This window comes from Squalius cephalus (genome assembly GCF_949319135.1).
Source record: "Squalius cephalus genome assembly, chromosome: 5".
In the NCBI taxonomy this organism is placed as follows: Eukaryota; Metazoa; Chordata; class Actinopteri; order Cypriniformes; family Leuciscidae; genus Squalius; species Squalius cephalus.
In genome coordinates this window covers 17,856,886-17,880,729 of record NC_137126.1, presented here as the reverse complement: position 1 = coordinate 17,880,729, position 23,844 = coordinate 17,856,886, and the positions used below count along the sequence as shown (strand labels likewise).

General features: G+C 38.7%; 1 protein-coding gene across 2 annotated transcripts; it reads left to right on the top strand.

Annotated features, from left to right (window-relative positions):
• Positions 1-2,646: 2,646 nt before the first annotated feature.
• LOC307158204 (titin) lies at positions 2,647-23,602 on the top strand. Of its 2 annotated transcripts, XM_079870583.1 has the most exons (20): positions 2,647-2,669; positions 2,778-2,944; positions 9,207-9,470; positions 9,608-9,759; positions 10,299-10,452; positions 10,537-10,726; positions 11,349-11,443; positions 11,538-11,724; positions 11,937-12,034; positions 12,970-13,123; positions 13,207-13,325; positions 14,324-14,515; positions 14,598-14,711; positions 14,829-14,884; positions 15,112-15,232; positions 16,586-17,102; positions 17,211-17,371; positions 17,507-17,576; positions 18,174-18,372; positions 20,568-23,602. In XM_079870583.1, exons 2-20 carry the CDS (start codon positions 2,845-2,847, stop codon positions 20,991-20,993), a joined length of 3,369 nt encoding a protein of 1,122 aa, XP_079726709.1. In that variant the 5' UTR covers positions 2,647-2,669; positions 2,778-2,844; the 3' UTR covers positions 20,994-23,602. The 2 variants fall into 2 exon arrangements, with proteins under 2 accessions (XP_079726709.1, XP_079726708.1); XM_079870582.1 differs by lacking the exon at positions 2,647-2,669 and having other exon boundaries at positions 2,770-2,944.
• Positions 23,603-23,844: the final 242 nt, after the last annotated feature.

Here is a 23,844-nt window from a genome sequence, read left to right as displayed (position 1 = left end):
TTCGTGCAAATAATGCACAAGGCCTATCTGTTTCCATTAAAAATATAAATCAATTAAAAATACTATTCGGCCAGTGGATAAGATTAAATGTATTTTACACTATTTGATTTATGTCTTCAAAAACAAGACAAGGATAGGCAAATACATGATTTTTATTAATGTAATGTGTCTTGTACCGTTAAACGTTATCACGTGGATGAATAATCATCAAATGATAATGCAGATGAGGATATGCATAGTAAAACTAGGCGTTGTAAGCTACATATATGGTTATTTCAGGGTGGAGACGCATGTGCGCACAATCTTCCGCTGACTGGGATTTATAAAGTGAATTCTGCGCAGGTTCTGGCGTACGGACGGTTTTATAAATCTGAAAACTTTTGTGCGTACGCAAATTCTGCCTTATGTGCGTACGCACTCTTTAAGGATGAAATCTACGCAAAGTTTTATACATGAGGCCCCAGGTGAGAAAAAGTAAGGCAAAAGTAACGTAACACATTATTTTCCATAAAAAGTGACCCCAATAAGTTACTTTTTAAGGGAGTAACACAATATTTTAACACATTACTTTAACTTTCCCCAACACTGGTTATCAGTCAGTAAGTCTACATTTATAGATCCATTTATATAAATATAAAAACAATATTCTAAAGTTTTCTCTTTACTCTTTCCACCGTACCCATATGTCTAATGCCAGACAAATTAAACTCCTTCTCTCGAGTGCTTTGGTTGTATTTGTAAGGGGATCAAATTTTAAATACGTTAATGAATTGCTAAACTGCTTCTTCATTTAATGGGGTGTTGTTCGGCTAAAGAAAACACCCCCCCCCGGCTCCTGGCATTAGATCCCATTAGCTCACCCACCTGCTGTCTATGGCCAATGCCAGATGAGTCATAAGGCTGAAGCACTTATTCATGGGATTTCTGTCTGAGTACTCAGCTGCTCTCCCAACATGGTACTCTATCATAATAGACTGGACAGTCTAAAATGTGAAATGTAACAATAAAATGAATTGCAATAATAACATTATTATGTAGTCAGAGAAAGAGGATCTCAATGACAATTTCAGTCAAATTAACTTTAGCTGGAAAATAACTTTATTCACGAACTGCTATAAAGCCAAAACAATCTCTGTTACTTTAAACTATCCTTGTATCTCTGTAAAGCCGCTTTGGAACAATCTACATTGTTAAAAGTGCTATATAAATGAAGATGACTTGACTTGACTTGACATGTAAAGCACATTAAAAAATAACTCAGATGCACAGCACAAAATATTAAGCAATAACAAACATAATACTGGCACACAGTGCCATTTGTTTCTTAATTTTCTAATAAAAATAAAATAAAAAATCATACACTGAGGCATGAAATAGCCTAAAACATGCCAACAGCAACTCTAAAAATGATTATATGATCACTAGAAACATTTGTTCACCATTTCTTTTGATTTTCTCTTCAATCATCTGTTTTTGATCAAAGACATTTTTGAACTGGCTCTGAACAACTATATGGAATGGAAAATTATGCTTGAATCTGCTAATCTTAAAGTCCCCCTATAGTCAATAATTTTGTCCCTTAAAACTCTTCTTTGATCACCAAAATATCATATTTAAAAGTTTTTTCCTTGAAAAAAAAAATGTGTTCATGCCTTAAATGTACTTGAATGTGACTTTAAACCCTAATTTAGTATACGCGGTTATATGAATATGCAAATAAATGAGCCCCGCCTCCACGCACTCACACCAGCTCAGAGATCCACTCAGAAACACTGCGATTTCAAACCGCGTTTTTGCGACTGTCTTTGGTAAACTGCAGTTTTCAGGAGAAAATACTCAACGATGGTTCTGTTGACTTGTGTATTTGTACATGGTTTGTCTTACAGCATATCAAAAACACCACACAGACATATAAATAACATTAAACATCAAAAGCCTGTCCAAACATAACTTGTTATGTACCATTGTTGGGTATAACACATTACTAAGTAATTAATTACTGTAACTGAATTACTTTCTCATTGAAAAGTAAAGTACGGTATACTCTTAATTTTTTCTGTAATTTAGTTCAGTTACTTCGGAAGTAATTGCATTAAATACTGTATAGAATATAGAACAATCCTATATAAAAAATCTAACTATGGATATCTTCATGAAACACATTCATACACCGAGGACTCTAATGTCTGTAGAGAAATATAAGCATTATTTACAGCATCATTGTATCACTCATTTTTGCCATGCACTGGCCATATTAGGGAGGCATAAAACCAAGACCGCCCTACATGGACACAGTAGCAATGAAAGCTTATGTGCTCAGGTACAAACCTTTCCTTACAAGCTTTCTAACTGATCCTCTAAGTACAAAGCGCTTTTGCTCTTTTCATGTTACGATCAGTAAATGGAGGGTTTTGCTGCTGTGTGGTGTAAAGTGCTCAGTCTATTGAAGAGAGTAAAGAGGTCTGTAGTATACAAAGGCTGGCTGTGATGATAATAGTGGTAATGAAACACAACCAAAATAGGAATATGCAGTGAGAGAGAGAGAGAGAGAGAGAGAGAGAGAGAGAGAGAGAGAGAGAGAGAGGGGTGCTGCTGTACTCTGAGAGACTTAGTGATTTGCATTCGTTCTTTGGAGACACGTTCACACCAATAAATGAGGCACAGCACAAGTATGTATGTTTTGAAATTTGAATCTGTAAATCTAGTCAATAATGATTATGAAATGCAACAGTTATGTTGAATCCTGCATTAATATGATAACTTTGTTTGTCTTGCAGTGCATGAATGCATTTGGTCAGATGAGGAATGATGCTATGGACCATTATCTTCGTTTGAAAGGCACAGATGAAGAGGGCTAGCATGTCTCGTCCTGTATGGAGTTCACTTCAGATGCTCCTCCTTCTGTCCTCTTCTGTCAGGATTAATCCTGCTGTGTCTGAATTAAGTGAGTATAACCTGTGTAGAATTTTGGATGCAAGTGATTTTATGTGATTTTATTCTGCTGAACAGACCCATAAAAATGCATGCGTGCCATGCAAATCTTTTATACGCTTGCATAATTTGACAAAAGGCTTGGCAAAACATTGTGCTTGCTCCACATGTAGCCTAGCAACGGTGGACTTCAAGCTACCCCTGCTTCCTCAAAGTGACGCCCATTTGAAATGAGATTTAATGTGGTGAAAGATACACTGAATATCTAGAATACCTGGGTATTACTCTGCAAACACTAATGCAATATAAAATGATTTATACTACAGATAACATGATGCATACATTGTGTTTTTAGTACTATATTCTAACTAAGACATAAAGTAGGGTCCACAAGCCTAAACAGTAAAAATACAGGATTAATAATCTAATTTAAACCTGTAAATAAACAGAGTGGTTTAAGATTTTCAGAAACATCTTCACAAAGTGATGCATAGTGAATATTTACAATTTTCTTTTTACTCAGTTTGTTGTAAAAAATTATTAAATTAGAAAAATGCAAAAAATATTTTCACTATGTGCAAATGCATTTTATGCATAATTCAAGAAAGCATTATAATGTTTTATACTATGATGTTCCATTTGTGGCAAAAAATAGTTGACTGCTTTGTGGTTTATACATTTGTCCTTGTCTACAGTTTACAGTTGTATAGGTCCAATTTATAATTTTTTTTTAGTTCAGATAAATTAGTATGTTGATGTGTATGTTCTCTGTTTATGTCGTCTTTCTCTGTCTCCTTACTGTAGTTCTGTCGTCTTTACAGTCATCCTTACTGTCGTCTTTCTCTGTTGTCCTTACTGTCATCTTTCTCTGTTGTCCTTACTGTCATCTTTCTCTGTTGTCCTTACTGTCGTCTTTCTCTGTTGTCCTTACTGTCGTTGTCTTCTGTTGTTCTTTCGGCGTGTGCCCACTGGCGCGGAGCAGAGGAAGCATTTCCAATTCATTCCTATGGAAGTTGAGCTTCACGCTTGCGTGGTGCATTGTGGGATTGACAGTGGACAGAAGAAAACGTTGAGAGCGTCAAAAAGTTGGGCAGTTCTTCTAACCCTAATCGATGGAGTGTGTATCCCTCTCCATCAATTAGGTTTAGAAGTATTGTTTCCAAACATTAAACATGTTAGAAACATAATAATCACTGCAATAACGATCCAATCATAGACTCTTAATCATTTGCCTATTTAAAGCCTTTTTTTTCTTTTTGGCTGGGCAGTATATGTTAAATATTGCAGTTTCGGTGCTTTCATTGTGATTATACTAGCTGGGTTTACATACAGTAGCATATATTTTCTTAGGGAATTCGGAAACAAAGCTTACATATTACCATGTATTTGCATGCATCTCTGATGATTATAATGGTTACGTGTTGAAAAAAAAAAAGATTAAACAGTATGGACGACATAACAAGACAACAATAAAGATAACAAGATTACAGTAAAGATGACAGTTTAGACAGCAGATCAATACAACATAAACAGAGAACATAGCCTACATATAAACATATACACATTTATCTGAACAATTAGGCAATGACTGTAGACAAGGAAAATGTATAGTACAAACTAAGCACAAAGCACTCAACTTGTTTTTGGCACAAATGGAACCTCTATACAGTTGTAATCGAAAATATTCAACCCCCATTGCAAATTAGGTTTATTTGCAAAATGTACAGACTTTCAACTATTTTGCAATGAACAAATCAAACAAAAGTAATTAGCTCAACACAACAAATGTTTCAAGTGGTTTCCCCAAATTGAAGTGAAAATGCAACTTTTAATGACTTCTGCTGTCTCAAAATTATTCAACTCCTTCATTGCAAGCATCTTGAGTACTTAGTATAACACCCTTTTGCTGTTATGACCTGCTGCAATCGAGATGTATAACCAGACACCAGCTTCTGGCAGCGTTTCTGAGGAATCTTAACCCATTCCTCATGAGCAATGGCCTCCAGTTCAGTAATATTCTTAGGTTTGTGTGCTGCAACCGCCTTCTTCAAATCACACCAGAAATTTCAGAAAGTCAGGTGACTGATGGCCACTGTAGAGTCTTACAGGACTTCTTCTGCAACCAAGCCTTGTTGAAATCTGAGGTATGCTTGGGATCATTGTCCTGTTGGAAGGTTCAATGACGCCCAAGCTTCAGCTTCCTCACTGACGGCATAACCTAGGATTTCTCCTAGGATTTCCTGATACTTCAATGAATCCATCTTGCCTTCCACATGCTGCAGGTTTCCAGTGCCAGAGGATGCAAAGCAGCCCCAGAGCATCACCGAGCTCCACCATGCTTTCAATTGTAGGTAGAGGGTTCTTTTCAGCGTATGCTTCATTCTTCTTCCTCCAGACATACTGTTGATCCATAGGGCCGAAAAGTTCCAGTTTTGTTTCATCGCTACACAGAACATAATCCCAAAACTTCTGTGACTTATTTATATGATTTTGAGCATATTGGAGCTGACTTTTCTTGTGCTTTTGGGTCAGTATTGGTGTATGTCTTGGAGTTCTGGCATGCATTTAATATGCGCCTTACTGTGCAAGCTGAAACCTCAGTGCCTGTTGCCACCAAGTCTTGCTGCAGGTCTTTTGCAGTCACTCGAGGGTTTTTCTGACCCTGCCTTCTCAGGAATCTGGATGCAGCCATTGATAGCTTCCTTTTTCTGCCCCGTCCAGGTAGAGCAGGGGTGCCTAACCCTGCTCTTGCCGATCGACTGTCCTGCACAGTTCATCTCCAACCCTAATCAAACACACCTGCCTTTAATTTTCAAGCGATCCTGAAGACGTTAATTGGTTGCTTCAGGTGTGTTTGATTAGGGTTGGAGATAAACTGTGCAGGACAGTCGATCGGCAGGAGCAGGGTTGGGCACCCCTGAGGTAGAGTAACCACTGTTCCTTTAACTTTGAACTTGCGAACAATGCTTTCAACAGTGTCTCTAGGAACATTTAGTGCATTCGCTATCTTTATGCATCCTGTTCCTTGTTTGTGAAGGATGATAATATTTCTAACATGCAGTCAAACGTGACACCCAACAAACCTAGACAGTTCAGATATTTCACGTGTTCTAGCTCAAGCAAACCTGGTGCAACTAATGAAGCCCTTGGATGATGTGACGGCAGCCTACAACGGCGCCAGTGCACTCACCACATACCAGCTATAGTTGGATAGGAGAGAGAGAGTGATCGAGCCAATTAGATAATGGGGATTTTTAGGAGGCCATGATTGGCAAGGGCCAATGTATGGAATTTGGCCAGGACACCGCGGTTACACCCCTACTCTTTACTAGAAGTGCCATGGGATTTTTAATGACCACAGAGAGTCAGGACCTAGGTTTAACGTCTCATCGGAAGTACAGTGCTTGTTACATTAAAGACACTGTTACAGTGAAATGGCTGCTGGCCCTTGATTAGTTGCATCAGGTGTGCTTGAGACAACACCTGTTTTGCAGATTTGTTCTGTTGTGAGGGATTCTGTTTAGAGGCTTGAATAATTTTCAGTTTAATTTGGGGAAACCACTTGAAACATTTGTTGTGTTGAGCTATTTCAATTACTTTTATTTAATTTTCTATTGCAAACAGCTGACTTACAGACGAAATTTTGCCAATAAACCTGGGCCCGTTTTCACAAAACATCTTAAGGCTAAAAGTAGCTCCTAACTTGCAGATTTTGGTGAAACTCTTAAAAATAATGGGCATGTCAGTCCTAATTTTAGGACTCCTAAATTTTTGCTCTAAGAGTATTTCACAAAGCATTTTAGTGCTAAATCTAGCTCCTAAATCTGTGAAACCTGAGTAGTCAGGAGGACCCTTAGGTCAAAATCACAAACAATTCTAATGGCTGTTGTTGGCAATCTGCCTCAGCAATCCGCCCAAAGACACTGTACATTGAGGCAATAGCGATAGCTAGCCTTGGGTGCTGAACCTTCATAAATGCAATAAAAACATTTGATTTATAGATTTTAATCTACGATAAAACGCCAAAAATAAATCTTTAATAAATAAATGAATAAATAAATAAATAAATAACGTCCGATTAACTGAGGCAGGGCCGGAGTGGGGCCACTTTTCAGCCCGGGAGTTTCAGGCCCAAGATCGGCCCACTTTTTCCATGGTGGAATTCCAAATTAGCACTTTTTCTAAATTGGATAAATGAAGCAACAGTTCAGCTCGTACTATTGTGTAGTTTGTATTAATACCATGGGTTAACAAATAATGTAGCCTAAAGGTTAAATAATAATTCACTTAGACTTTAAGCAATTGTGACTTTATTTCACACAATTCTGACTTTATATTTCGCAATTCTGACTTTATAACATGCAATTGCGACTTTATATCACACAATTCTGACTCTATATCTTGCAGTTCTGACTTTATAAGCAATTGCGACTTTATTTCACGAAGTTCTGACTTTATATCTTGCAATTCTGACTTTATAAGAAGCAATTGTGACTTTATTTCACACAATTTTTACTTTATAACACACAATTGCGACTTTATATCACGCAATTCTGACTCTATATCTCGCAATTCTGCCTTTATAACACGCAATTGCGACTTTATTTCACGCAATTCTGACTTTATATCACGCAATTCTGACTTTATTTCACGCAATTCTGACTTTATATCACGCAATTCTGACTTTATATCACGCAATTCTGAGAAATAAAGTCAGAATTGCGAGATGTAAACTCGCAATTGTGAGATAAAAAGTCACAATTATCTTTTAAAATGTTTTATTCTGTGGCGGAAACAAAGCTTCCATACCTCCTGGCCTCTTCCTCCCATCCATCCTCCCTGACGCGTACCGTTATTGTAGGGCTGGCCCAGCTATCGGTAGGCGCCGGCGGTGCCGCGGTAGCCTACCTGAGAAAACGTTTTGGAAAAGACGGGCTATGGACCCAACCAACTCTATAGGAGGGGAGGGGAGAACTCCCTCATGGTACAACCCATGCAGAGGCTGCGCGCTGCGCTGTCAGAATGCGGAATGTGTGTAGCCTAATGTAACTAACGTGACATTGAAATGTGAAAAAAAAAAAAAAAAAATTCCTCGACCGGCCCAAAAGTGAAGCGGCCCACCGGGAATCTCCCGATTCTCCCGATTACCCACTCCGGGCCAAGAACCATGAGTACCATCCCAAGAACACCATCCCTACTGTGAAGCATGGGGGTGGTAGCATCATGCTTTGGGGGTGCTTTTCTGCACATGGGACAGGGCGACTGCACTGTATTAAGGAGAGGATGACCGGGGCCATGTATTGTGAGATTTTGGGGAACAACCTCCTTCCCTCAGTCAGAGCATTGAAGATGGGTCGAGGCTGGGTCTTCCAACATGACAATGACCCGAAGCACACAGCCAGGATAACCAAGGAGTGGCTCTGTAAGAAGCATATCAAGGTTCTGGCGTGGCCTAGCCAGTCTCCAGACCTAAACCCAATAGAGAATCTTTGGAGGGAGCTCAAACTCCGTGTTTCTCAGCGACAGCCCAGAAACCTGACTGATCTAGAGAAGATCTGTGTGGAGGAGTGGGCCAAAATCCCTCCTGCAGTGTGTGCAAACCTGGTGAAAAACTACAGGAAACGTTTGACCTCTGTAATTGCAAACAAAGGCTACTGTACCAAATATTAACATTGATTTTCTCAGGTGTTCAAATACTTATTTGCAGCTGTATCATACAAATAAATTGTTAAAAAATCATACATTGTGATTTCTGGATTTTTTTTTTAGATTATGTCTCTCACAGTGGACATGCACCTACGATGACAATTTCAGACCCCTCCATGATTTCTAAGTGGGAGAACTTGCAAAATAGCAGGGTGTTCAAATACTTATTTTCCTCACTGTATATATATATATATATATATATATATATATATATATATATATATATATATATATATATATATTGTTTATTATTATTATTATTATTAGTATTTTTTGTTTTGTTTTTTGTCTGGCAGAAAACATTTAGCATCTAAATTAATTGTTTTTACCCAAATCAAATTTATTATGATTGAACCAACTATATCAGGGTACAACAGCAACACTCATTTTTCTCAGGAGGTAGAAATGGCTTCTGAGGGTAATAACACATGTTTCCTGTTTTACAGTGCTTTTAGAACATATTACGTTTACTTTAGATCTCTAAAAAATATTTATATTATACTCTCTTTATATTAACATCATCTTTTTATATTAATTTATTTCCTTGCACACTTTTATCTTTTGTTTAGTATTTTCAATCTTACCAGAAGGTGGCGTTGGGATTTTAAATAGCTCTCTGATGCTGCACTGCACAGCGTTTGACTCTGGCCTAATGGCTCCTCCACCAGTGAAATGGGAGAGAGACACTGGTGGTCTGGACAGCAGGATTCATCAAATGGCCAATGGCTCCCTTTTCTTTCCACGCTTAAAAGAAGAAGACTTTGGAAACTATTCGTGCAGTGCAAAGAGAGGGAACAAACAGATTCAGAGCACTGTCATGATCAGCAAAGCATGTATGTATCTTGCATTAGTATAAAATGATATTAATTATTGAAATTATGTTAATGGTTACACACAAGACTTACATGATGCATCTAAGGTGTCCACCACAAATGGTCATAGATTGTAATTTGTGTTTGTTTGTTTGTAGGCCTGGAAGATGTGTTCTTTCACCCTCAGTCCATGAGAACTGAAGAGGGACGAGATGTTTTCCTTCAGTGTGTCTCTGGTGATAGTTCTCCTCCTGCTCAGATTTCATGGTTGAAAAATGGCAGAGTTCTCACCAAAGGAAACCAGATTGAGGTAGCTACAGAACTATGGTAAAACACTTTGCCATCTTTGCCATTTATTATAGCCATCAAATATGGCTATAATAAAATAACTTACAATCAATTACAACTAAAGGTGGTTTTAGTTTTACTACTTTTAAAAGATGATAAGCCTTTACGAAATTATATATTGTTTGGTGATATATTTCCTGTTAAGATCTCATCTTGACCAATGAGAACCTGGAAAGTCAAAGAGCGTTGCTGTTTGATTAAAACTGTTCGTGGGTGTGGTTTGGACGTGACTTTTATTATATTTACAATCACAAATGCCAGCTGAGTAATCACAAATTGATTACTTTGAAGCCCATCTCTCAGAGCTTGTGCAGAACTTCAATATTTATATGATTTAGCACACAAACTCTGCAAAGAAAGTGCAACCACGACAAATGTGTGGAGAGAGATTGGTTTTTATGCAGCCAGATCCAAAGATTTGTCGCCAAAAGGGGAAACTGGAAAGGGCTCCATGACAAGTGTAATAATATTTCTTTGCTAAATACTAAATATTACCACTAGGGACAGTATGGAGGAGGGAGTCAAAGGAAGACTTCAGGCACCTTGCACTTGGCTAACATCACCAAAACAGACCAAGGAATATATATCTGTATCACCCACAATCCTCTTCTGAACATAAGCAAAGAGAGTCAAGCAGCAACTCTGACAGTGCATGGTAAGACATAGCACTTTGATATATTTTGCATTATACAAATCTGGCATTCTTATTACTTAGTGTCTTTGTTTTTTTATTGCACAGGTTTCAATGTAGACATAAAGATAATTGAGGGCCCACAAAATGTCACTGTACCTGTTGAAAAGGAAGCGGCACTCCACTGCTTTGTTGAAGGCTTCCCCATTCCCACAGTGCAGTGGTTTAAGGATGGACGTCCATTACCCAATTCATCTAGATGGGATCTGCAGAAGGATGGACAACTGCTGATTTTCAAGTGAGATATTTCTATGGCAGATTATGAATCAATAAGTGTGAAATTAAAACAACAAAATATATACATTTCTTCAAGAATAAAGAGTTTTAATAAAACAAAGTTCAATGAAATATATGATCATTAATCAATAAATCAGTAATATATGCCTATGAATATTTATAAAATACCCTTTGTTGTTAAAATTGGCAAGAAATGGAAGTTAGTCTTTTCTTCCCTATTGTGACATATATATCCGAGTAAAATGACTTCTCAAAACAGAAAAAATGTAGGACAGGACTTGATTTTGTCCATGGAGAATTGATTGGACCGTTTGATCGTTGTTTGCTCATTGATCGTCGATCGAGATCGTTGATCTCATGTGAGTGACAGGTCGTCCCGCCCTCACGCCAATAAACACGTCATCAGAGAAGAGATGTTGCTGCAAGAGGAAGAGGAAGTTATTTTGATTAAAGATTATGAGGCGACATCAATTAAAAACAATAATGATGTGCATGGATAAATCATTTTGCCTATAAAAATACTGCAGTATTCCATAAAAAATAAGAATGGTCAATTTTGATTGCATGGTGAATTTAAATACTTATGATAGAAGGCATTAAAGGTGTGAAAACCTTCTTCCTAGGAGAGTTTTGTCAGAAGATGAGGGGCTGTATTTCTGTGAAGCTCGCAATGAGAAGGAGAAAGTGAAATCCCAACCAGCCTACCTCTTACCTGCAGGTACTTCCTTTCGGATGAGTCTACTTTCGTTCCAGGTGGTAGCTGCTCACACCTGTCCTCTATTTAGCATACCTTTTCATCCTTTCTCACGCAGTTATGGATTGGACCTTTATGCTTGAACCTGCCAACCTAACAGTGAGGAAGGGTGAATCTGCGACTCTGTCCTGTAGGCCTCCTCACAGCAGACCTCAAGCACAAGTGTCCTGGTTTAAGAACAACAGACTCCTCCACCCAGGACTTCATTATACTGCTGATCCTAATGGAGACCTGCTCTTCCACAGGTGAGTTGTGTAGATTGTTTGCTGCAGTTCATTCAGTTCAGTGTCCCTCCAGGAGCAGGATTGGACACCCTTGATTTATGTACTCTGTTTTTGCTGAACTGTAATGTTTGTGTATATTTTAATTAGGCATGTCCTATCTGTAAATTGAATCTTGTAATAAGTTAAAACATGTAAAATGTAAATCTTTTTAACTGTGAGTATCTGTGTTTCAGTGTACAAGAGACAGACAGTGGATTGTATTTCTGCAGAGCATCTAATTCCCTTCTCAAAAGGGCTCTCACCTCGAAAAAAATCTTCCTGGATGTTCATGGTAAGGAGTTATTTGACTTTGTGGAAGTAACTATGTGAAAGTAACTAAAGAGGTGTTATCCGAGAAAAGTGTAGTCTGAACTATGTAATCATAAACATTTCACTGCATATATAAACCAGGAAGTGCTTTTATGTCTACTGAAACCCATCAGGCCCAGACAGAATCTGAAGAATGACATTTAGTACTTTTTTATAATACTTTTTAAATTTGGTAAATGGAGCTGAGGACTAAACTCCTCTTGATACCAGAAAGAATAGCAAAATCAGCTAAGTATTAGCTAAGGCTAAGTGTGCATTTTATAAATAATGGACATTTAAATTATGTATAAATCTGCAGGTTTCTGCAGGCACAGATTCCAAGTAGCACTGTTTTTATACCTGCCAAATAAATATGACTTTTTACTATTTTTGTATGTAATATAAAATGTTTTTAAATTAATTTAAATTGATTTGTTGTAAAAAAAAAAAAAAAAAAAAGAATATATACTGTATATGTATGTATGTATGTATATATATACAGTATATATAACGTTTTTATGAATTTTTAAGTATATGATGATTCCTAATCAAATTTATTTATTTAATTTGGCATTTAGTAAGCTTTATTAGCAACTTTTAAAAACAGTGTTTAGTGCTTTACAGAAGAGAAATACATGTGTGCATTCACAGAAAAGAAAAACACATACATACACATTATAGAAATAAAATAATAAAACGAAATTCAACAATAAAATAAATCAAGTAAACCAGGTGCTTCTGGACATTTCTAACATAATGTCCTCAAACACCTGTAGTTCTATCATGAACCAAAGCGGTGTTTCACGAACCCATAAAACCTTGGCTAGTAATTTGTGAATTTTGAAATCTCCATTTTATGTTTGCTAAGCTCGTTTCATTATTATATTCTTTTCTGTGGTCAATCTGGCCTTATTTCAGAACCTCCATCCGTGACTATCTGGCCAATGGTGATAACGTCTCCTGTAGGAGCTGAAGTGACGATTCACTGCCAAGTGTTAGGACACCCTGCTCCTTCAATCAAGTGGTCAAAGCTAGGCCAGTCTGTCCAAACTGGAGGCAAAATTATCATGGGGTAAGTTTTGCAGGAAGAGTTTATTAACTATAATTGTGGTTCTTGTTTACCGGGTGGTGCTTGTGAATTCATTTTGTTCCCAGGTTAAGAAACACAACTCTCTACATTTCATCAGCGAGAAAGCATGATGAAGGACATTACACATGCACAGCCTCCAATACACTGGGTCACGATGAGAAAACCATGACTCTTCGAGTTGCTGGTAAATCTTCTTTGCCAAAAAAGTACAAGTATACTAAAAAAGTACCATAGTACTAACATGTATTTGGGCATGTTCGATGGTATTCTTTGTGATAAGGGGATGTGAAAACACATTATTATTAAGGTAATCATTTTGTTCCATGGTATTATCAACTAATACGTCACTGTATTATGATACAACCTTAGTTCTTTTTTTGTTAGGGTGTTTGTGATGTCTTTACTTCAATAGAATGACAACTGGGCCAAATTCCAAACAGTTGCCTTGAAAGGGCACTTCATGAAGGGGATCGTTCCAAATAAAAGTGAACACCTAAATCCCTTCATAAAGGGCTCTTCCACGAGTGCGTTAATGAAGGGTATGCGATGGTCACTTCAATGGTCAATGAAAGTAATTTTATTATTTATTTATGGTCATGTGACCCAGGGTGGGGAATCCTCGCTATTCATTTTAAAGCTAGATGGCGGGAGAGATCGAGTTTTCATTTGTCATGAATTTGTCATGTTATTTGATCATTTGTTTTGTTTTGTTTGTGATATTTTACACACGTCATACATTTCCTATGAAGTTTAAATAGGTTTCATAGGTAATAAATGAGTTTAACAGTAAGTAGGTTAGAGAGTGTTGACTGCTTACAGTGTCCACACAAAAGACGGCAAGTTTTAAAGTTGAGAGCAGAAACGGAACACACACATATATAAAGCATATTTTAGAAACTTCATTATGAAATGTATATTTATTTGCAACAATTAAATTAACAGCAATAATAAATTCCTCTTGTAAGAACAACTAATGGACACGGTAACATTCCAGGAAATTACGTTGTCTTTCATTGCTCCCTTCACCAAGTGCATTCCAAACGGCTACATCATGACACGCGAGTGCCCTGCTCCCTCCAAAGTCTCCTCTTCAAGTGCTCTGCCCTTCGGAGTGTGTAGGGCATAGGGAGGCTCACTTCCGATTGGAATTCACCCCTTATCTAACTTTGCATTTCTTTTCAGTGAAACCAGTCATTGTTTCCTTCGTTGCATCACTCACTGTCTCAGAGGGATCTCCTGTTAGTCTCCCTTGTCGAGCCGTGGGAGATTTTCCTGTCAAATACACTTGGATTAGAACCGCTTTGATACGAAATTCACCACAGCTGTCTGGTCCAAAGTCTCCAGTCTCACTCCCACTACAGATACACATTGATGGTTTGTTACATACGGAACAGACTGTGGTTTAATATGATGCAGGTTTTCCCTTGTTTTTAAAACGTAACATTTCATTTTACAGATAATGGGACATTAGTCATCTCAAACATTCACCGGTCTGATTCAGGAGAGTACCACTGCACTGCAGAAAACAGAGTCGGCCAGGATGTGAGAAGTGCCATTATAACTGTAACAGGTGGGTAAAATGCATGAGAACTAGACTATTAGTGATTCTCATGCCTACAATTAATACACATCAGTTTCCTGTTTGCATCTCAGTTTGATCTAATCATTCTAATGCTCTAACTTAAAGCTGACTCTGATGTCCCACGTGATAAAGAAGCACTGAGTAAAATGATTATAACCACTGTGAGTAATGCAGTGTGCAGAGTCATTCTGGTACCATCTGTGACATTAGCCTCATAACATGTGTAACTGTGACTCTGTGATTGTTTTGTGAGTACTTTGGCATTTCCATCAACATTCTCCACCATTTTCAATGGTTAAGTGCATTTCAAATATTGAATAATGCCTTGCAGCAAATGCATCTAGTAACAATTATGGGTCTGAATTTGTTTGTTCCTCTAACCTTCCAGGTTCCAGAAAGTGAACAAGAACTATTTACTAATTCCTTTCTCTATGGTTCAAAGATTCTGAACAATACAGAGATAAAAGAATCCCTTCAGCGGACAACTGAAGTTTATACAAAGATATCTTGTAAGGATATTAACATACCTTAGAGCAGGGATTCTCAACTCTGGCCCTCAAGGTCCACTTTCTTGCACAGTTTAGCTCCAACCCTAATCAAACAGACCTGAACAATATAATCAAGGTCAAATCAGGTCGTACTAGAAAGACAGAGCAAAACCACTCGAAGGCAAGCCTGCAAAACCAGAAAAAAACGCAACACTGTAGGTGCTTCTCAATTCTTATTTGTGCATCCTCGCTTCCGTTCCTCATGTCTCAGCTCCACCCCCTGTAGGATGCAAAAGAAGGCTGCCAGGAAAGAAAAGGAGGACGGAGGAATCGAATGAAAGCTTTATTTTACATTGGAAGACTTGATCACTTGAGCGTCACTTCACAGCGTCATCAGCAGCGCTCAAAGGATCTGCCCTTATGTTGTTGAAGTTTGGTTATTTAAGAAATTCATAATAAATAATAATAATAAAGAAAGATACCCTGTTGGGATATGTGAGATGTGTGGTTTATTTAAACTGCAAAGGTAAAGTATAAATTCAAATTATTGTGACAGATGTGAAGGGGGAGGATAATTTATACGTGTCACGTTTAGTTGATAAAACACTTCTGCAAAGGATACACCTGAGCATCCTCGCTCATAACTCCACTGGAAGCTTCCTCACTCCTCATTCCTTGCCTCCTCATGGTGCAATTAGAGAATTGAGATGTCCTTCAAGATGGCTGAGCTCGATCGGTTTCCGGGTCATAGGATGGAGGACGGAGGAAACGAGGAGGGATATTGAGAAGCACCCCAAGATACGCAGGGAAGGCGACCAGAGGCCTTTTTTTCATGGATGTCAATGGAAGAGAGGCTTCACTACGCTGAATAAACTGCTTTTGTGGGAAAACGGCTTATTTAATTAATCGACAGCCCATCAGCTTCAACAAGTTTGCTCTTAAACATTATTTTTGGATTGATTTACACCGAAAAAAAAATGCTGTTTTAAAAGAGAAATCACAGACAATTGTGTGACTGGTAGGATTCAGTTTCACAGCACTTGTCATTCATTTCTATGGTATCAACAAACAGTGATTGACTGTCACACAACTCTGAACAAAATTCAATGACGTCAAGGCTGTATGTGATTCAAGTTAGCCATTACGCTTTTTCCAATGGTAGAGCCACAGACCCTCTTTTCTCCCAATAATAAGACCATCTCTGGCTAGAGGCTGGTGAGTTTGATCAGTGGAGCTAAACTCTGCAGGAAAGTGGATCTCGAGGGCCAGAGTTAAGAATCCCTGGCATAGAGGAGTTTTTTTCTGTTTGTTTGTTTGTTTGTTTGGTGTGTTGGGTTGTTTTTTTCTCATTCTTATTCTTTGTGTTTGGTACAGTGTTAAATGCTTTTGTGGAGGACTCACCAACATACTTGAATCTTGAATCTACCCAAGACACTACAGAATTTATTTCACTGAAGCCAGCTGGCATTAGCATAGGAAGTAATGAGAACATTAAAGAACCCATACAAACACAAAATCCAACTGCTGTGCCCATCAAACTTACACCAACTCCCAAACTCAAAGAGACTTTTATTCAGGATCCACATATCCAACCAATGGACCAGGTCACTAAACCTCCATTAATGAATCCAAACACAAACAGCCCATCGCCTGCAGACTCATATTCTCAGATTAAAAACATTCAGAGCTTTTCCCAGACTCCAGGCTTACCTTTAATGGATATGGACAACTTCACTGCCTCAGCCCCTGTGGAACAGCATCAAAATAAGAGTCAAAACATTAAACAGTCTGGAGGTACGAAGTCATCGGTAACAAATGACACAGAATTAGTCGAATCACTCAAGAAAAACACATCACAGGCTCCTATGAGGACCACTGACAATAATAACAGGTTGGTTATCAAATGAGCTTCCTCATTAATCAGCTTGTCATCCCCTTTTGTTTCACGTTTTGTTTGATTTGTGATTTTGTAAGTAACATATGACCCTCTTTTCTTCAGAGAAAAGGAGAAATCTCAGACTTGGTTGCCTGTGATTGAGAAACATGACATTCCCATTGTGGTTGGAGTAGGTGTTTCCTTGGCATTCATTTTCATTGCCATGGCCTTTTATTCTCTGGTTCAGACAAATGATCCTGCAGCTATACCTACAGGGAGAGCAGGTGAGATTTTAATATAATAAAAATAAACCTTGATACCTATTATTCTCGCATAGAATAATGAATGCTGTGATGAGTTCCTAAATGAGATTTTCAAATGCATAAAAAATGTAATATAATTTTTTTTTCTTCTCATAGCTCTGAGGTGTATGGGTGGGCCTTGCAGACATGGGGAACGTCTTGCGATGGAAAGGACATATGATAACAAGTTCGTTTTGTTGAGAGCATTTGTTAATTGTATAATGTCCCTGTCAACGTTGCATTAAAGGGTTAGACCTAAAATGAAAATTCTGCCATCATTTACTCATCCTCATGAAGTTCCAAACCCGTAAGACTTTCATTCATCTTCAGAACACAAATGAAGATCTTTTTAATGAGATCTGAGAGCTTTCTGTCCCTCATTGACAGCCTATGCAACTACCACTTTCAACCCCCAGAAAGGTACTGAAGACATCATAAAAGTAATCCATGTGATCTAAGTGGTTTTACTTCAATTTTATGAAGCGAGGTGAGTGCTTTACGCAAAAAAAAAAAAAACGGAACTTACCATTTTATTTTCAAAACATTAATCTCCAATGTGCTTTCACGAGAGAACCACAACGCATGCATGTTGTGTTGTCACGAGAGCAGACGTTGTTGCATGATAAATAAGATCTTAATTTGTGCTAAGAAGATGAACAAATGTCTTATGGGTTTGGAACGACATGAGGGTGAGTAATTAATGACCGAATTTTCATTTTTGCGTGAACTATCCCTTTAATTGAATAGTAGTTTTTGTAACATTTTTAATAATGACACATTTCAGAGCATTTGAGGATGATAATTTGGTGGCTGTTATTGAACAAAGCCCCAACATATCCGAGACAAGAGCGGTCCCAACAGAAAGCAGTCCATCCACCATGATGATGGAGCCACCATCAGATGATGTGCAAGAGGGTGTCCATTCCACCCAGGACCTGCCAGTTATTGTGGAGACTCACCCGGAGCCTAGAGAGGAGGACCAGGTCAGTACAAAGTAGGGATGTGGCAGTGAGGACATTTTCCCACCTGTAAATTGATGTATGACAACATTGTTCTTCCCACCGGGAAGACCCCGAAGATGTCCGATCAGAGCTGTGCTTTCTTTCCTGCAAGATAGGTTGGAACGAAGGCTGTCTCCCTCCACCCTCAAAGTGTATGTTGCCGCTATTGCCGCACATCACAATGCAGTTGAAGGTAAGTCATTGGGAAAGCATGACCTGATCGTCAGGTTCCTGAGGGGAGCGAGGAGACTGAATCCGCCTCGCCCTTCCTCTATACCCTCTTGGGACCTGTCTCTGGTGCTCAGCGCACTGCAGAGACCTCCCTTTGAGCCATTTGAGTCAGCTGAGTTAAGGATCCTGTCAATAAAGACAGTGCTCCTGATTGCTCTGGCTTCCATCAAGAGGGTAGGGGACCTGCAAGCATTTTCGGTCGACGAATCGTGCCTAGAATTCGGGCCGGCCAACTCTCACGTTGTCCTGAGACCCCGGCTCGAATACGTGCCCAAGGTTCCTACCACTCCCTTTGGGGACCAGGTAGAGAACCTGCAAGCGCTGCCTTCAGAGGAGGATGACCCAGCCCTAGCTTTTCTCTGTCCTGTCCGCTCTTGGCGGTTATACGTGGACAGAACGCAAAGCTTCAGGACCTCAGATCAGCTCTTTGTCTGTTACAGATGCCAGCATAAGGGAAAGGCTGTCTCCAAGCAGAGGATGGCCCACTGGATAGTGGATGCCATCGCCTTGGCTTACGAAGCCCAAGGCGTGCCTTGCCCGTCCAGGTTGCGAGCACACTCAGCTAGAAGTGTTGCTTCCTCCTGGGTGCTGGCTGACAGATATATGTAGAGCTGCAGACTGGGCGACACCTAACACGTTCGCTAGATTCTATAGCCTCCATGTAGAGCCGGTATCTTCCCGTATACTCGTCCCCAGTGGCCAGTAACGTGAGAGACCTGATCTTAGTGTCGGCTTGCAACGCCACTCCTGCCCCCATGGGCCAGATACGTATGTAGTGCTCCAGTAGTATTCCTTAGAAATGGCTATCCCTGTGAGTTCCTCTGTCACCCCTGCGGCAGTCAGACGTTGTGGAGCGTCTGACGCCAGACCTACACTCGTATGCTTTGTGGAACCTGTGTTAGGCTGGGTGTCCATATGTAGCGGTCTCTGCGGCAACCCCATATGTGTATTCCTCCACGATCAGCTCCTCCACAGACGAGCCCGCTCTGTCGTCTCTGCTGGTGTTCTTTCCCCCCTATAACTAGTCTGGAACCACCCCAGAGACTGCCATATGTTGTACCCTGCTTAGCTAGTCCATATGTGTAACCGTCACAGTGCCTCCCTCCGGGGTAGGATGTGGCTTCCGCAGCGTTCCCTTCCCCAAGGGCATGCTTTCCCAGTGTTATCCAATAAGTCACACTGAGTGGGTCTTGTGGAACAGCAGTGACTAACCTTCTCTGCTTAGAGCTCCTACTTCCTGCCCAACACTGTGGTCAGACCAGGAGGTTCAAGCGGAGCGCTGGAAGGGCCAGCAGCCATGGCGTTTTGGTAGATATCCCCATTCGTCAGCAATGACGTACGTCATAGTGAAGCTGACGAAGGGGAACGTCTCGGTTACGTATGGTAACCCTCATTCCCAGAGGAAGGAATGGAGACGTACGTCCTCTCACCACAGTTGCTGAGCTTCCGCTGGACGTCCAAGTCACAACCGCTCCTCAGCGGTAAAACAAGGATGCGATGCAATTATCACATGCCAATGTGCATTGGCTCGTTTAGTTTCATTTGAAGTAGATAGGCTCTCGCAAGCGATCCCCATTCGTCAATTCGTCATAATTATCATAATTTATACACAGACTGTGAATATAACTCATGTGTCATATGGATGAATTTTATGGCACCCTTGTCTTTTTTTGGAGCTTATCAGCCCCTGGTCACCATTCACTTTCATTGTATGGAACAAAGCAGCATGAACATTCTTCAAAATGTATTAATTTCCTGTTAAATGAATAGATTGATTTTGAACTTGCTAGTATTATTCCTATTCATAAAGCATTGTAATCTCTGAGACTCCAAACATAAAGAACATACAGTCAATCTGAGCATTAAATCACATATATAAAGGAAGAAGCAACACTTACTTGTTTTCTTTTTAACAATATTGTGTCTTTTTTTCCATTATGAATTAGCTGGAGACTATATTTGAGGAGGGGAAGGTGTCTCCCTCACCACATTCTGACATTCAGCTCCAGTGTATGGAGGACTGGAGGAGCAGAGAGTTTGAACCATGTCAGGACGCCCCCTCACCTCCTCCAGCCAATCCAGCACCTGCCCAGGAGGAGGGTCTGCGGTCTTCCCTGACCCTCCAGACCACCGATCCCTCCTCAACTCCTGTGCGCCACAGCATCAATATCTCCCACGGTTTCTCTCCCCTAATGCTGTCCCACTGCGTGTCTCTGGGCATGACCTCTGTGGCTGTGGATGTGCACTTCTACCCTTCGGCCCCCTCAGCAGCCGGCATTCCTCCATGCCCTGCTTTTGGAGCCCCGGGCCAGCAGGTGAACACCAGGCTGGACCATGAACGATCTGCACCCTCTGCTAGCCACAGTAAATAAGTAAAGTGTGTTTAACAAATATTGAATATTTTTTAATCGCTCACTTCATAGGGCTACTGTCAGTTAGTTTAAAGATGGTGCTGTTGCTTTTTCTCCCTCTTTTTTTAATGATTGCCATTTCTTATAATGTTGGTTTAATGAAAGGCCACCTAGGGAGTCTGAGCTCATATGGAGCCATGCGTTAGAATGGCTGTGTCTGAATTTCCGTACTTTCACAGTACTATGTACTAAATTTAAATCTGATTTTACTTTTTATACTACTGTACATCTGCTGTCCTGCACTGGAATAAAAATACTGTTAAATTTACAGTAAAAAAAAAAGAAAAGAAATTAAACAAAGATACAGAGACAATGTTTCCGGTATCACTGGATGGTATGTTGGTAACATTACTTGTGGTACATAATAAAAAATAAGAATAATTATCTGTAAATTATATGGCGATACATACATCCAAAACCCATAAAGTTCACAAATGTAAAATTACAAATGTTAAACCATTTTTAAAAAATCACTATATATGTTATGGTATCTTACAAAATCACAGAGTGGCATTAGGTCAGGGAGATATAACTACAAATATTTATTTTGGCAAACATTTATAATTATATTGATCATCTCAATATTTGTGAATTAGCTTAAAATGCTTTATTATTACTATTTCCTTTTTTTCAATCAGATGAACCACCATTTCTTCCAAACAGATATTGTTGCAGAGCAGAAAATGTTTAATAATAAGGTAAGAATAAATGTAAAAATCTAGTTTAAATATTCAAGGAGTTTTTCACTTCATGTTAAATTTATTAACAAAGAATATTTAATCATTTTCATTTATATATAACAATATATAGTTACAATAATATTTACCATCATTAATTTTTAATTGACATTTGTGGATGACATACAAATAACAACCATGAAATCTTTTGTGGTCTGTATGATAAATATACTTCACATTCAGCTTTTTGTTGTATATATTTGTATTTTTGTAGAAGGGAAGTATGCATATTCAGAGACAAGGAATAATTGCAGGTAACATTTATCATTCATCAGGTTCATAGACACTTTTTTCATATGCCAAGGAATTTATAATACTGCAAGAATATGTGGATGTAAATGTATGTGTTAATGTATTTCTGAAAATTAGATACTATTCAGCAATTTTTCAAACAGTTAATATTTTTTTTAATTACTTCTACGAACCTAACCATGGTATTGTGTAAAATATTGTTGGAAAAGGTCTCCACTTTAATGGAGAGTAAATGCAATGAGATCATGGAACTTAAAAGTTGTAAAATGGTTTATTTGTGCAACAACTTGACTGTTATTTCTACTCGTGCCAAAGGTTAAACTACCCTTAACATTAGTTATTGCTGTGACCTGTATTCTTAAACATTAATCTTAAAATATTGGGAATATTGTACTTCTGTTGTAACTTTCTTTTATATAGAAGTAAAATTTACCAAATAATACAACTATGTCTCTTGTTGACTTTCTTGAACTCACACAAGTCATATTATAGGAAGCTGAGACACACAAGTATTATTGTATACCATTTAAACTATATAATTTTATTCAGAACAGTTAAGAGTGTAATGAATAGAGCAAATGTTATTGTCTGTATTAATGGCCTCAATTTGTTTTTTTATTAAGATTAGTGGAAATGGTAAGCAATATTTCGCCATTCAAATGTACAATTTAAAAACTTGTAAAATAGAAGATTTCCTGTTTTATTCATTTCAGACATACAGATAAAGTTATTTTTGACAAACAAAATCATATTGCAGAAAAATCTCATAATAATGAGATTGCTACAAATGCTCTCCTTTTGCTTAGAAGGACAGGAATATTATAAGGTCACATTCATTTCTATCAAGGAAGAGAAATTAATACAACAGTAAACACTGAAAAAAAAAACTGGCCAATCACATATTCAAAGTTCAATGCCAAATTACCTTTTTCAAGTTGAACAGTGCATTAGACCGTAAATTTACTAAACAGAACAAACTATGAGTCAAATACTTTTTTTTTTTTTTTTTTTTTTTTGAGAGCTATTAATAAAAAAGCAAAACGTTTATTTTGCCTGCGATGGACTGGCCATCCATTCATCCAAGGTGTTTCCCTGGTATAGACTCCACCGACCCTACATAAGACGAGTGGTTTGGAAAATGGATGGATGGATGTTTGGCAACATGAGTGCCTGTAAACCTAAGGGGACGTTTACACGTCAACGATATACTAAAAACTGACAAGTTTTTTCTTTGTACAGACGACAAAGTTGTCAAAATGATCCCCATCCACACTGATCCGAAAGAAAAAAAAAAAGACTAAAAACGCTGTATTTTGAATGCCAGGCCAGTAGTTGGTGATGTCACTTTGTAAAGAAACACATAGGGCCCTATTTTAACGATCTAAGCGCATGGTCTAAAGCGTACGGCGCAAGTGCACTTAGGGCATGTCCGAATCCACTTTTGCTAGTTTACCAACGTGAAAGCATTGTCTAAAAAGGTTGTCCCAATTCTCTTAATGGGTAATGGGAGTGTTTTGGGCTTTACGTGCAATAAACCAATCAGAGTCTCATCTCCTATTCCCTTTAAAAGCCAGTTGCGCTCGTGCCATGGCGGATTCGCTATTTACATGGCAGAATTTGCAAGCGGAAAGACTGAACGCTTCTCCAGAGAGCAAACGGATCTGCTCTTGCGCAAGGTTAAAGCGTCTACGGGGCAAGCCGGATTCCACCATATCTTTATGTACACAATAATAATCTTTTACATTGTAATCCTTTATTTTTTAATATTTGGCATGTTTGTGGGCTGGTGTGTTTGTAAGAAGCAGAGTGTATGAGCGTTGTGC